Source organism: Aspergillus glaucus (genome assembly GCF_001890805.1).
Source record: "Aspergillus glaucus CBS 516.65 unplaced genomic scaffold ASPGLscaffold_1, whole genome shotgun sequence".
Lineage (NCBI taxonomy): Eukaryota > Fungi > Ascomycota > Eurotiomycetes > Eurotiales > Aspergillaceae > Aspergillus > Aspergillus glaucus.
Window position 1 is genome coordinate 638760 of NW_019170453.1, and position 13199 is coordinate 651958.

At 47.8% G+C, this 13199-nt stretch overlaps 8 protein-coding genes across 8 annotated transcripts in view; 4 read left to right on the plus strand and 4 right to left on the minus strand.

Annotated features, from left to right (window-relative positions):
* Nucleotides 1-2100, plus strand: part of ASPGLDRAFT_41134 (kynurenine--oxoglutarate transaminase) — a 2600-nt gene extending 500 nt beyond the window's left edge. Inside the window, exons 2-9 of the mRNA XM_022545344.1 lie at nt 44-112; nt 175-259; nt 309-414; nt 486-558; nt 608-761; nt 817-830; nt 879-1302; nt 1354-2100. Coding sequence (XP_022405853.1) covers nt 44-112; nt 175-259; nt 309-414; nt 486-558; nt 608-761; nt 817-830; nt 879-1302; nt 1354-1641 — 1213 coding nt within the window. The 3' untranslated portion in view covers nt 1642-2100. The remainder of the gene's footprint in view (nt 1-43; nt 113-174; nt 260-308; nt 415-485; nt 559-607; nt 762-816; nt 831-878; nt 1303-1353) is intronic.
* On the minus strand, nt 1989-4270 carry ASPGLDRAFT_21340 (uncharacterized protein; the record flags this gene model as incomplete). Its single annotated transcript, XM_022543085.1, has 3 exons — nt 1989-2464; nt 2511-4133; nt 4201-4270. 3 exons carry the CDS (start codon nt 4268-4270, stop codon nt 1989-1991), a joined length of 2169 nt encoding a protein of 722 aa, XP_022405854.1.
* A 306-nt stretch (nt 4271-4576) lies between these two features.
* ASPGLDRAFT_41135 (uncharacterized protein) lies at nt 4577-5310 on the minus strand (the record flags this gene model as incomplete). The annotated part of the gene is made up of 3 exons (XM_022545345.1): nt 4577-4935; nt 4987-5181; nt 5292-5310. Coding segments are annotated over 2 exons (459 nt in total), but the record flags the coding sequence as incomplete, so codon positions are not given.
* A 282-nt stretch (nt 5311-5592) lies between these two features.
* On the plus strand, nt 5593-7503 carry ASPGLDRAFT_41136 (uncharacterized protein). The gene has a single exon (XM_022545346.1). The coding sequence runs from the start codon at nt 5680-5682 to the stop codon at nt 7081-7083; it is 1404 nt and encodes a 467-aa protein (XP_022405856.1). The 5' UTR covers nt 5593-5679; the 3' UTR covers nt 7084-7503.
* Nucleotides 7003-7827, plus strand: ASPGLDRAFT_213078 (uncharacterized protein). The gene has a single exon (XM_022543082.1). The coding sequence runs from the start codon at nt 7324-7326 to the stop codon at nt 7753-7755; it is 432 nt and encodes a 143-aa protein (XP_022405857.1). The 5' UTR covers nt 7003-7323; the 3' UTR covers nt 7756-7827.
* Nucleotides 7828-8451: 624 nt separating this feature from the next.
* On the minus strand, nt 8452-9306 carry ASPGLDRAFT_62755 (uncharacterized protein; the record flags this gene model as incomplete). Its single annotated transcript, XM_022548572.1, has 2 exons — nt 8452-8821; nt 8861-9306. The coding sequence occupies 2 exons, from the start codon at nt 9304-9306 to the stop codon at nt 8452-8454; spliced, it is 816 nt and encodes a 271-aa protein (XP_022405858.1).
* A 1007-nt stretch (nt 9307-10313) lies between these two features.
* Nucleotides 10314-11102, minus strand: ASPGLDRAFT_41137 (uncharacterized protein). Its single transcript, XM_022545347.1, has one exon. It carries the CDS (start codon nt 10844-10846, stop codon nt 10442-10444), a length of 405 nt encoding a protein of 134 aa, XP_022405859.1. The 5' UTR covers nt 10847-11102; the 3' UTR covers nt 10314-10441.
* A 170-nt stretch (nt 11103-11272) lies between these two features.
* On the plus strand, nt 11273-13083 carry ASPGLDRAFT_161349 (uncharacterized protein; the record flags this gene model as incomplete). Its single annotated transcript, XM_022542477.1, has 1 exon — nt 11273-13083. The coding sequence occupies one exon, from the start codon at nt 11273-11275 to the stop codon at nt 12977-12979; it is 1707 nt and encodes a 568-aa protein (XP_022405860.1). The 3' UTR covers nt 12980-13083.
* Between the last annotated feature and the right edge of the window lie 116 nt (nt 13084-13199).

Consider the following 13199-nt stretch of genomic DNA (forward strand, 5'->3'; position numbering starts at 1 on the left):
GGGGGAATTGAAGCTGGCGCATCTTTCTTACTGGGTTGCGCAGGTCAATCGTTAACGAAGCCGCTGCTGCTTCGCCGGTCCAGCCTATTGTGAACATGGGCCAAGGTTTCTTGTAAGTGGTTATATCCTTTCTAGTAAGCATATGAATAAATGCTAATGTCCGGTCTCTGATAGTGGCTATAACCCCCCGAAGTTCGCCCTTGACGCTGCGAAGGAAGCGCTGGATCGTGTGGACTGCAACCAATACTCCCCGACGAAGGTACTTGTCGCATAAGGAATTATTTTGGCACAGTGCTCATGCCGTATAGGGTCGTCCCCGTCTCAAGAAAGCCATCGCGGATGCCTACTCCCCGTTTTTTGGACGCACCTTGAACCCAGATACCGAGGTCTCGATCACCACTGGTGCCAATGAAGGTGGGATAATATTATCGCAATTCTCGGAGTTATACCGGACATGCGCAGCTGACTCTGGATCATCTTGATAGGAATGCTGAGTGCTTTTATGGGCTTCATTGAGCCCGGTGACGAGGTCATCATCTTTGAGCCATTCTTCGACCAGTAAGTTGCGGCATGCGACCTTCGCATTCTCACTCTGACACGCTCCAAGGTACATCAGCAATATTGAAATGCCCGGCGGTACTATTCGTTATGTCCCACTTCACCCGCCCACAGACGGAGCCACCAGGACTTCGTCTGCTGCGGAATGGACGATTAACTTTGAGGAGTTGGAGAATGCGATCAATCCTAAGACTAAGATGATTGTGAGTGCCATCCTTCAATACAAATGTGTTCTTGACAAAGGCTAACTTCTATCAGGTGCTGAACTCTCCGTAAGTTGCATTCGACATGCTATTCCTGCAAATTTCTAACCATGACAGTCACAACCCTGTTGGCAAGGTCTTCTCCAAGGCTGAACTGGAGCGTATTGGTGAGCTTTGTGTTAAGCACAACCTTATCATTCTTTCCGATGAAGTCTATGACCGCCTCTACTACGTTCCGTTCACCAGAATCGCCACCCTGTCTCCGGAGCTGTACGAGCGCACTCTGACCGTGGCTTCCGCCGGTAAGGCATTCTATGCCACCGGCTGGCGTGTTGGATACTTGATTGGACCCGAGCATCTGATCAAGTATGTTGCTGGCGCACACACTCGGATTTGTTACAGTTCCGTGTCTCCCCTCCAAGAAGCGACTGCTATTGCCTTTGAACAAGCCGACCAGGTTGGATTCTGGGACGAAAGTCGCGCAGAGATGAAGAGCAAGATGGAACGCTTCTGTGAAGTGTTCAAGGAGCTTGGCATTCCGGTACGTTTGGTTACGATCATTGCTCGATGGACCGCGCTAATCGCAAATCAGTACTCTGACCCCGAAGGTGGTTACTTCGTTCTGGCCAACATGGCCTCAATCAAGCTGCCAGAGGACTACAAATTCCCTCCTCATGTGGCCAACCGTCCCCGCGACTTCAAACTCTGCTGGTTCCTCATCCATGAGGTTGGAGTTGCTGCCATCCCTCCTACTGAATTCTACACCGATGCGAATGAGCACATTGCCGAGGATTACCTCCGCTTTGCCGTTTGCAAGAACGACGACGTCCTTGAGACTGCAAAGGAGAGGTTGCGTGGTTTGAAAAAGTATATCCAATAAGCACATACGTCTTCTGACTGTGTTACGTATGATTATTCATGTTTTTTTTGAATGTTATCAGGCAAGTACATATTTGAGCATTCGATAAGAAGGAATAAACTAGATGTCTCGGGTTTTCAAATCATCTTATTTCCAATATCTTGTGCAAGTATATCATTATGCGAATTATCATCGTCAATCCCGTATTCGTACAGTATCCTATCGTTTCCTTTCACTTTCTGTGCAATAGCAGAGCCTGACTGTGACAAAGCTATGTGCTATCCAAACATGACTGCACTCACTATATCATACAGAAATCTTGAGCAATGCGCAATCAACTCTAGGCGATCTCCTCCAAATAAAATGCATCAAACATTAACCCCCTCAATCTCCATACACCCACTCCCAACTCCATCCCACCCAACCCCCCTCCGAAAAACCCTCCTATCCTCCTCCAACACCCCCTCAAACCCCTCCCCCCTCATTCTCTCTTCCACCACCCTAACCCCCGGATGCGTAGTCCTCGCAACCCTAAGCACCCAATACCCTGCCTCCAAATGCTCTAGCAACCGTCCAAACCCCATCCCCCCTAACTTCCCAAGCAACCTCCAATACTCGCCCTGACAAACAACATCTTTACAAGCGCGCCGGCTGCATCCGTCCCAGTCTGTTGGACAGGCGTGGCGCTCGCCGGTGATGTGCGGTTGGGTTTGGATGGAGAGTTCTTGGGATAGTTGGTGGATTAGGGACTGGTGGAGGGTTTTGGACCAGAGGGATTTTGTGCGGAGGTTGTTGCGGATTAGGCGGAAGAGGTAGTCTGCTAGATCGGGGACTTCGATTGTTACTGGGTTTGTTAGCCCGTGTTTGTATTGGAATGGTGAGGGTCTTACGGAAAAGACAGGCCGCGAGGACACGACGAAATCGATCTTTCTCGACTGGATCCTCAAAGGTAACAGTGCAAATAACCCTCGACGAGCACCGCGCCGCCATCCCATCAGACCTCCCACCAGCCTCCATCAAATCACCCCAATCCGAAAAGATAAAATAATCCCCCTGCGCACCACAGACATTAAAATAAACAGCCTGTCGATGTCTCTCTGGCGTATCATACCCATGCACACACGGAATCAAACACGGCATGTCCACGCGGATCTCCCTCGGAATACTGTTCTCTTTACACGGATGCTCAAACGCCATCATCCCGCAATACGCCCAGTGCCACTTGACGTCCTCCAGTAAATGGGCCTTTGAGCAGTACCGGATCTCAGAGTAGGGTCCGCATTTAGGACAAATTACGCTCGTGCCGTCCCAGAGGTTGCAGCGGTTATCGCATGTGCTGGTGGCACAGGGGAAACCGTGGCTGTCAAGTTGGTAGAAGAAGTCGGGGGGGTTCTGTTTGCGGGTTATCGTGGTGGCTGTTGTTGTGGTTGTTGCTGCGCTGGATGTGGGACTGGACTGCGTGCTTATTGATGAAGTGTTTTTGAAAAATTGGGACGAGTCGATGGATCTAGCGGGTGATGGGGGATCTGTTGTTATGCCTGTTGAGGAGGTTTCGGATTTTGGAGACAGAGTGTCCTGTCGGGAGATTTCTTGAATGGGGGATAACTTGGGTTTGGTTTTTGTGGAAAGTGTGTTTCTGCGCGGGATCGGGTTTGGGAGAGGTTGAGGTTGGGTGTCTTGCGCTTCGCTTCGTTCGGTTGTGCTGCTTGTTTCTGGTGAGGTAACTGCAAGATTTCGAGAGTCTGGAAACGATATATTGTCCTCTCCCGTGCGAATAGTATTAGACTGCTCAGCTACCGCTCCAGCGTCTTCCCCGCTTGAGGTCGTGACAAATGATTCTGGATTCGCCCTCCACTCCGCTTCAAACGACGCGAGGCTGCTGTGGGCACTTCGAAGCTGAGTGGGAGGGAAGACCTGTTCGAATTGGAGGACTGGGCTTTGCGCCATAGTCGTTCCTCCGGTATAAACAGGAGCAATATACGAAGCGGGCTGAACTGTACTGACAGCATCCTGTTCGGGGAAAAGCTGTGTGTTCAACATGTACGGATATGTATAATTGCCGCCAAAATACTGATAGCCCGCTTCGCTGCTTAAGGATGCAGAGCTCTGCTCTCTCTGAGGCTTCGGCATGAGAGACGGTCCCAGGGCGGGAACAGGGTTCTTGTATAGCTGAACAGGTTGTCCATGTAGAGCGGGAGATTGTGGCTGCATGTTCTTCCGGGCTGGTGACGCTTTTGGCGACCTCCCCGGTTGCTTCTTCGGCGACTTGCTAGGCGACTTCGGCACAGACCCGTGCGTTGGCCTTTGTGGGGGACTTCCTGGACATTTACCGGGTGACTTTGTTGGAGATATCTCTGGGGATCGTCCTGGCGACTCCGTCTTCACGGGGGAGTTCTCTGCAGACGCGGGTGGAGACATGCGGACGACCGTTCGGGCGCGTATCAAATCGATGGCTTTTGAACGTCTCTGAGTCTTCTGGTTGCCGGGAGGGTTTTCGTCTTCGATTTGACAATCTGGCGAACGAATCAATAAAACTCTAACACGCGACGATATTCTGGAAATAGGTCACCGCAAACATACCCTGTTGACTGCTTTTATCAGGCGAAGAGCTTCTTGTTATTTCAGCAGGTGAAGTTGGGGATTCTGACATGGTACGTTTATCCCAGCAAACAATAACAACTAGCCAAGCTGCTGTTTGCAATCTTCCTTCGTCTGGGAGACTGGTCTTGTGATACGGAGTTGGAGAGGGTACTATTGTTTTTTTTGTTTTTTTTTTGTTTGGAGTTATGGCAGTGTTGCTCTGATGTATTCACTGCTGGACATGTGGGTAATGTGGGCTTATGGGATGCGCTATGCATTTTTGTTTGCTTTCAAGGATGATATTGCTCTTAGAAGCATCCTGCAATGCATAGTACATTTTGGTTTTCAATAGCTCTCGACTTTGGTCTTTGCTTGTATGGACGGACTTTTCTGTCTCGTGTTGTCCTGGACTAGCCCTAAGATGCATACGTATTGTGCTAAGCAGCCTCGGCTTATATATGCCCCAAGGAATCAAATTATCAATATCCCGTGATCTAGCCTTAATGAATCCTTCCGTATATTTGCTTTTTTTGTGATTTTTTCTTTCCTGGCGTGTTTGTTGATTGTTCGATTCATTACATGCACGGTATGATGATACGATGCAATATATGGATTTAGATATTCACATGCAAAGATTCCGGAGCATGTCCAGGTCCATTTTTTTACTTGAGAGTTCAAAAATGGAAAGTATACAGGCCGCTTCTGGCCCCACTTGAGTTTTTTTGCATATTGAACCTAGGGTGAAGTGGTTAGTAAGTATTTGGCAAGTGGTTGGTAATTACTTACATCATGGACTAGTTCCTCCATCTCTTCCTGTGAGCGATTCCCAACTGCTACTACATAAGTGTATCCATATATATGAGATACTGGGTACTCAGGGAGATCCTGTATATACTCAATATGAAGCGAAGTAAGGGAGTTGTTACCTTTGGCCTGGGTAAGGGGGACAGGTAGTATTGTCGGAGCCGATAAGTATTCAGTAACTGCTTGCCAACCAGTTCCCAAGTACTTGGAAAATCATCTTACCTCCTCCTGTTGCGTAACTTCACTCTCCTCACCTGCTTCTATAACTATTGGAGCAGAAGCAGTTGGCAAGTAGTTGGTGTCCTCAAACTTCTGCATCACGCGGAGAGGAGAATAGAATGTTAAGTTTGGATTCAATACAATACCTAACGAAATATCTCGCTTGGGCGGTTCCTGCTTAATAAGTGGCCTTGGCGTCACGTGTTTGGGTAACTCGCTTGGGTTGTTCGCGCACCTCGGGTGAGCTATGTCCACGTCCACCCCAACACGCCGAAAAGCGGGGTCTGCTGACTTAAGAAATGGTTGGTTTGCTTAGTTTACACTGTTTAGTTGGGTTGCCCCACATAACATGTCCCTTCAAGTAAGAAACTCCACTTGCCTTCGGCATCGCTACACCCGTCACATCATGTCCGCAACCATTCATGTCTTCCATCTTCTCCACATTCTAAAGGAACGATGGAGTCTGCACTAGAGCTGATATCACGACCCCTCCCCCCCCTTAACAAGTTAGGAGGCACCACATATCCCTCCAGGTCCAACGAAAATGTCTCAGCCCGGTTTTTTTACGAGTGGGAGAATTTCGAATCAGATGTTATCCAGGCTTGTGCTTCCCTCGACTTGAGTCAGCTGGTTTCCTTGACAGATGAGGTCGAGGAGTACCGTACTGCTAGTGAACTGGGATTAACTGGTCGTTTTTCTAAACACGTTTGTGACGCTGTCATGAAAGCACTCTCCGTGACACACCTTTCAAACATGAAGTTCGGAGATTACCAGGCTTTGCCTCCTCATGATGCTGAGAAAGTTCCGGATGTCGTGATGCTTTCCCTGTTGGACTCGATAGCTCTTCTGGTCGGCGAATTAAAAACTTTTTGGACTCTCTTGCTGGAAAATCATCCCATCCGCAGAGGGTTTCCTGCCTTGGTACCTCTGCAACCACATCTCGGTCAACTCATATCGTACATGCGGTCTTCCAATCTCAGATTCGGATTTTTGTCAACATATAGAAGCACTGTGTTTGTCCGCAGAACTGCCCCATTTAGATTTGAGATGTCGATGCCCATCAGCGAGAAGTCTACGAACCCATCTATCCGGCAATGTTTTGTGGCTATGGCTTTATTTGCTTCTCAAGATCCGACGTTCATCGAGCCCGCAGACTTCATCGCTGAGCAATTGTCTATTTCAGCAGATGTGTTCTGTCAAGCATCGACCCACCCATCCCCCTTCCGAAATCAGATTGCAGCAAAACAAAACACCCCAGACGAAAACATAGGATCCCAGAGTATTCTTTTTGGGGCTGATAACGGCATTGCGACGACTTTGGTCAACTGCAAACGCCTGATTCATGGATCAAAGCACAAAGCTGTTTATGAAGTCACCTGGGATGGCCAGTCAGCAATAGCCAAATGCTGGTCTCCCTCATACTACCAAAGCTACGCGCACGAAGCCATGACTTATGAAAATATTTACGCGAAGAGACCTCAAGGCTATAGCTTTTTTGCAATGATGCTAAGCCACGGGACCATCTCTTGCTCTTCACTGTTTCCGAAGGGAAATATACTTATAATGACAAAAGTACCGGGCAAGACTCTTAATGAACTTTGGGATACTATTTCTGGGCTTGAGAAGGAACATATCCGCTCCGAAATCCTTAAAGCTGTTCTTATACTCAGAAGCTTCTCAGTTTTGTCCGTTGATACTGGCAAGCATAATATTCTCTACCACCCGGAAACACGTTCAGTCACCATGATTGATTTTGAAATTATGCAAGCTTGCGAAGACACCCTGAGCCCCGACATGCCAGAGATGTACACTATCTTCGGCGAAATGCCTGTTCCCACTCAAGTTCACCATTACGGTTAGCCTTTTCCTTCGCGTGGCAGGTTTTTGTCCCGGCGTTCTAACAAAAGTCTTTCATGTGGAGTTGTTGTTTATTTCATCTCTTGTTCTTTATTGCTCGGGGAGGTTTCGGCGCACACGGTAGCCCCATTGTGGCTTTTAATGAATGTATTATGTTGTAAGGAATGAGATAACTGAGGCATAAATTAATCTTAGGGGTCGGCACTGTTAGGGGTCACACTTCGATTGTCTCAATCTAAAAGAATGCCGTACGTACAAGAAGGAATAGCTGAAGAGGAAAAGGAAACAAGACGGTCTGGCGAGGAACAGGACATATATATAGCAAGCATATCAAGGGGGCACCCCTTGCATACCACGAAGGCCGTAGTGCCGAGTCATATCCGGAGGGTTCGTACGGGATCGTACGACAACCCCATAACATCCATTACGGAGTTATGTCTAGTTATATGTAGTATTCTTTGTAGCTTTATCATGATGACCCTACGGGCGGACACCAAGCGTCCAAACGCACTCTGGAAAGCATACAGCAGAAATACCTGTGGCGTGGTATGCGCTGTGATGTTGACAAGTACACAAAGACCTGCGACCTCTGTCAGAGAATCAAGGTACACCGGCACGTACCATATGGCAAACTTCAGGCATTACCAGTCCCCGAAGGCCCGGGAGACCTTATGACAATGGATTTTATCACGGTATTACCTGCGAGCAAGTGGATAGGGAAGAGCTATGACTCGTTTTTGGTTGTTGTGGACGCCTATACCTGTCACGGGCTCGGAAACTAGCAGATAAAACGAATAATATTCATATCTAGACTAGGTTGTAGCCTCTCGACGAGAATATCGAATCTGGGGAAGAAGAAGAAAAGGAAATCTATCTAGGCGATGAACGGTCTTTATAGACATTTGTGTGGTACGGCTTAAGCCCTTGTTTGCCCATATTGCTTGTATGGCATCGTTTGATATGTTGGCGCTGTTTGTCTGGCGTTGAGCCGTCACACTTGACATCCCACGCCCCTGTGGAGTCAGTGATGTACCTGTTTTCATGTCCGAGAAACTGTTCCAGTAGGTGAACGAAAGACCATCCACCAGACCACTGACAAAACCACAGATAATCACAGTGGTATCCGTCCAGCTCGTGTTAATCTCACTAAGCAGGTATCTCCCAATCCCTGGTCGAGGTTTGCGTTCTTCCCCTATGGTATCGGCAATCGAGACGTTGTTGCTATTCGCTACAGAGTAAGGGCTGTCTGGATCTGCTTGGAGTTTCTTTTCAGGGAAAAGCTGCCCTAAGATTTCAACAATCCGTGGCCTGTCAATGTAGATATGTTAGATACCTCTTGACATATAGGAACTTCCATCCAATAGAAAGAAATTAAAAACAGGGTACTGACCAACTAAACCGGTCACCAAATGCAAACAAGCGCTCTCGGTCAACACCAGGTACAGTAAATGCTGCAACATAAAGCAAAGCAGCATCCCGTGTATTGACGTACCATTGAGGCTGGAACCCATTCAAAATTGGAAGATTAATCCCATCGACTGCCCACTTGACCATGGCTGCAGTAGAAGGAATGCCCAACTCTTTTGGCTGGAGGGTGTCACCAATGACGGTATCGAGGAGGATAGTGTTGAATGTGAAGTAAGGTTTTTCTCGATTCACCCATTCCCATACCTTCTGCTCTAGAATTGCCTTGAGCGCCATGTACTGAGCAAAGAGACCCTTTTCCTCAGGAGACGCATCGCTTCAGGCCAATTCAACTGCGGTTTCGTTCCAAGTCCACTCGGTCAAGGTGATCTTCTTGCTTGCATCCGGGGCCCATGCCGCCCAGGCAGAGCTCGTATAGATAAATGACTTCACGGTAGGTTCATTTTGAGCAGCATTGAGCAGAGCCAGATGCCACGGGAGTTCCTCTTCAGCTGCTTTCTCGCCGTTTGGTGTCATTACATCTATGGTGCCGAGGACATGCGCAATAACAGCAACTCCCTTGACGACCCCATCCCACACGCCTGGCACGGACGCATCTGGTATCTCAACAAGCTCGAAACGATCCGATCCATATCGGTCATTGAATAGGGAGATCATCCACGCATTTTTGGTCTTGTTTCGAATTGTTCCACGGACACGGTATCCAACAACAAGAAGTTGGTCAGTAATGTGAGATGCAACTAGACCGTTTGCTGCAGTTACAAGAATCAGTGAATCCAAAGGGATTGTTGGGTTGGCCATTTTGAGCAAAATTCCCAGCTGTAATGTCGCAGAACTTGGGGGTTCCTGTATAATTCAATATCAGCGAACATTGTGACTAGAACTGGCCTAATCTTTGCATACCTTTGGTGATTTTGAAGGTATCTCTTGGCACCACAACATTGGAGGTAAAAGCACCGCCTGTCCACTATTCAAAGTATTATTAGCTCTCAATTACCAGAAGACGCAAGACTTGGATACTCACGCACCTTCTGGCAGTCAACACAGTGGCAGAGAGCTGTTACGAGAGGCTCCGCTGCATGGTCCATAAGTACTTACATAGAATTAGGTATGCACGACAGGCATTGACCTACAGAGAGAGGTATAAGCGGTAGCACCGCACATGCAACTTTCATGAAGAGTCATGGTCAAGGGCCTGATGACTTGCAGAAGGCTCGTTGTTGTTTAAGGTAGTTATTGGTGTAGGGCAAACTCAAGTGCCTTTAATATTATTCTCTTTTTTGCTCCGGACTCATGGTCTATAAATCTCAGTATTTCTCTTCTGGAGTGCTGACGCCGCGTTGTATCAGGCCATTAAATTCAATCATCTATTCACCGAATCGGTTACGCCATCATACAGTTTGATATTCAATCAAATGCCAGAAGATTCGATAAATCTTCTTCCCATACTTGATACACTCGGCGGTGTCAGGATTCCGGCCCTGCTATTACAGCCAGGCTGACCTTTTGAGGAAATATTGTTTGAAGTGAGTTCGAGTTCTCATGGAATCTAAGTTATTTAGTACTGGTTATCACCAAAGCAAGTGTAATTAAATAACAGAAATTTATTAAGGTAAGTCAGCAATTTGATGCATAGTTAGTTACTGTATTTAGTTAGTTAACTAGTTAACTAGTTAACTACCAATCAGGGAATATTATGTAATTGAGGGTCCTTGGCGGGTGAGGAGGGTGAAGGAAAAAGGAGTGACCTCTTGAGAGTCGGGCGAAGAGTCCAAAACTGTCGCCATTTCTGAGGGTCTGGCGAGGACTAGTTCAATGCTTGCATTCCTCAGTGTACCTACTCTCTAATGTTCACTACTTGGCAGTCAAAACTGATTATTGCTTAATACTACAGCCTTTGCCAAATTACCCAACATTCATCTTGCTTGATCCATATTTACCTTCCCTCTTTCCACCAGTAGTTTGCCAGAGGAATGATTTCAGGTTTCTCAATACCTTCCCTCTGCTGCGCCTTGTCATGGTGATCCACCATCAACCGGACATTCCGTCCCTTCAGCGCAGAATCCAAATCAACCTGCTTGTATTCTGTCAATGACCACGTCAATGTTAGATACCCTATTGGAAGTTCATCCCCGCGATCAACCTGCCAGAAATGCCATGTCTTGCCATATAACCCCACAATATCCTTCATCGCCTCCTTTTCGGCATTCCCCCATTCCTGAGGATCCGCGCCCTCCGGGCATGGAAGAAAGAGCATACCTGACTTGACTTCAAAGTCGTGTGAGTGCCAGAGCTTCTTCTCGTAGTCAGGGAGTTTGTCATAGTTTTCCTTAGTGATCATATACTCAACCCCAATCAAACGTGCGTTCTTGTCAGAAGAGTCGTAGATGACGTATTGTCGAACGCCGGAGCGCACATGTGCGCAATAATGGGTCGCCTCGATCTAGCGTGTTATGTTGTGACAGGCCTCGTCGGCGTAGATATAGAAGGCGTCGAGGAACTTGCAGATGTTATGGAGTGGTTTGAATTGGGCCGGGAGTATTGTGATCAAACATGGTGTGAGGCGATTTGTGTTATGGGGATATAAGGTATGAAACAGTTCATTAGTTGATTGTTCATTTCCCTCGAATGTGACTTTCCATTCTGTTCTTTATAACTCAGTCCATGTTGCCTCTGGCATTCTTCGGGCAATCGCGTCATCTTTACGTAGATGATATGGTGTTGCTATTCAGAGGAGAGGAAAATTGGTTTTTGTTTATTCTTAAAAATGGCTTCTGAGTTTATCCAGGCAACCCCAGTGGCCGCCACTGAGGATTATTATGACCTTGGATGCTTTAGTCGCAAAGTCAGCACCAACAGTATCGATGCACAGAGATGGTTCGATCGGGGCCTTACTTGGGCTTACTCTTTTAACCACGAGGAAGCGGGCAACTGCTTCCAGCAAGTCATTGCCCACGACCCGGACTGTGCCATGGGTTACTGGGGAGTAGCCTTTGTCGCTGGTCCCAACTACAACAAGAAATGGACTATGTTTGATGAGGACGACCTGAAGTATTCAGTCAGAAAGGGTCACCATGTTATTCGAGCAGCCGAGGAACATACGATAAGCGCCATGCCCTTTGAAAAGGCTTTGATCAAAGCCTTACAATACCGCTTTCCAACCGACTTTGTCGTCCAAGATTTTGATGCCATTAATAAAGCCTACGTGGACGCAATGAGACGTGTCTACCGGGATTTTGGAGAAACTGATCTGGATGTGATCACGCTCTTTGCCGATGCGCTGATGAACATGAATCCATGGGGGATGTTTGATGCTAGCACTGGCAAGCCAATCTTGAGCACTCCTGTTCTGGAAGTGAAGGGGTTGCTCGAGAGTGGCCTAGCATTCCCCATGGCCAAAGAGCATCCTGGGATTCTGCACCTATATATACACCTGATGGAGGTGTCTGCCACTCCAGAAGTTGCGCTCGTGCCCGCAGACCACCTGCGTGATCTTGTTCCTGATGCTGGACATCTCCGCCATATGCCATCTCACCTGGACATTCTTGTTGGCGACTACCGTCGATCAATTGACTGCAATATGAAAGCTACTTTTGCTGATGACAAGTTTTTTGCGCGGCAAGGTGGGGAAAACTTCTATAGCTTCTACCGGCTGCATAACTACCACTCTCTAATATATGCCTGCATGCTTGCAGGCCAGTCAAAGATCGCACTTGAGTCCACCACTCGCATGGAGACCACCATCACTGAGGATATGCTACGGATTGAGTCACCACCCATGGCTGAATGGATAGAATTTTTCAAATCGGTGCGAGTACATGTCCTCATCCGATTTGGTTTCTGGGAGGGACTGAAGGAGCTCCCCATTCCTGAGGATAGGGAGCTCTACTGTGTGACTGTGGTTATGACGCATTACGGCAAGGCCATCGCATGGGCGGCCACCGGAAATCTCGAGAAAGCAGACAAGGAGCGAGAACTCTTTTATGCAGCGGCCAAGCGCGTGCCTCCGACGCGCATGGACTTCCTTAATCGAGTTGTCGATGAACTTAAGGTTGTAGCGGCCATGCTGGATGGCGAGCTCGAATATCGACGGGGTAATTACAAGGCTTCATTTGCTAGCCTCCGCCAGGCCGTTCATGAAGAGGACAATCTCCACTATTCGGAGCCGGGCTGGATGCTGCCATCACGACATGCCTATGCGGCACTTCTCCTCGAGCAGGACCATGTGGCCGAGGCGGCAGAGGTTTATGCAGATGACCTCGCTCTCAGCTGTAAACTCATTGGGCCTCACCGGCATCCGAACAACGTCTGGGCCCTGCATGGATATCATGAATGTATGACACGGCTTGGGCGTACTACCGAGGCCCGAATGATTCAGATTCCACTAAAGGTAGCAATGGCCGTGGCGGATATTCCAATCCAGTCATCTTGCTTCTGCAGATTGGAGACGGCCAACAAGCAAAGTAGCAAATGAGGTTGCTCATAGAGTATTGGTCTTCTCGTTGATTATGTATTCTTGCGTGGCAATCTTTATGAAAAGGCCTCAAATTAGCATATAAATCTTACTCCATTATCTGCAACACAACTACACAGAGAACCATTCGACTTTATTTTAAGATGCGCCAATAGATTGTCTTGGATAATTGAACAGCTTTGCACTGCATATTTGTTGTTGTTGTTGTTGTTGTTGTTGT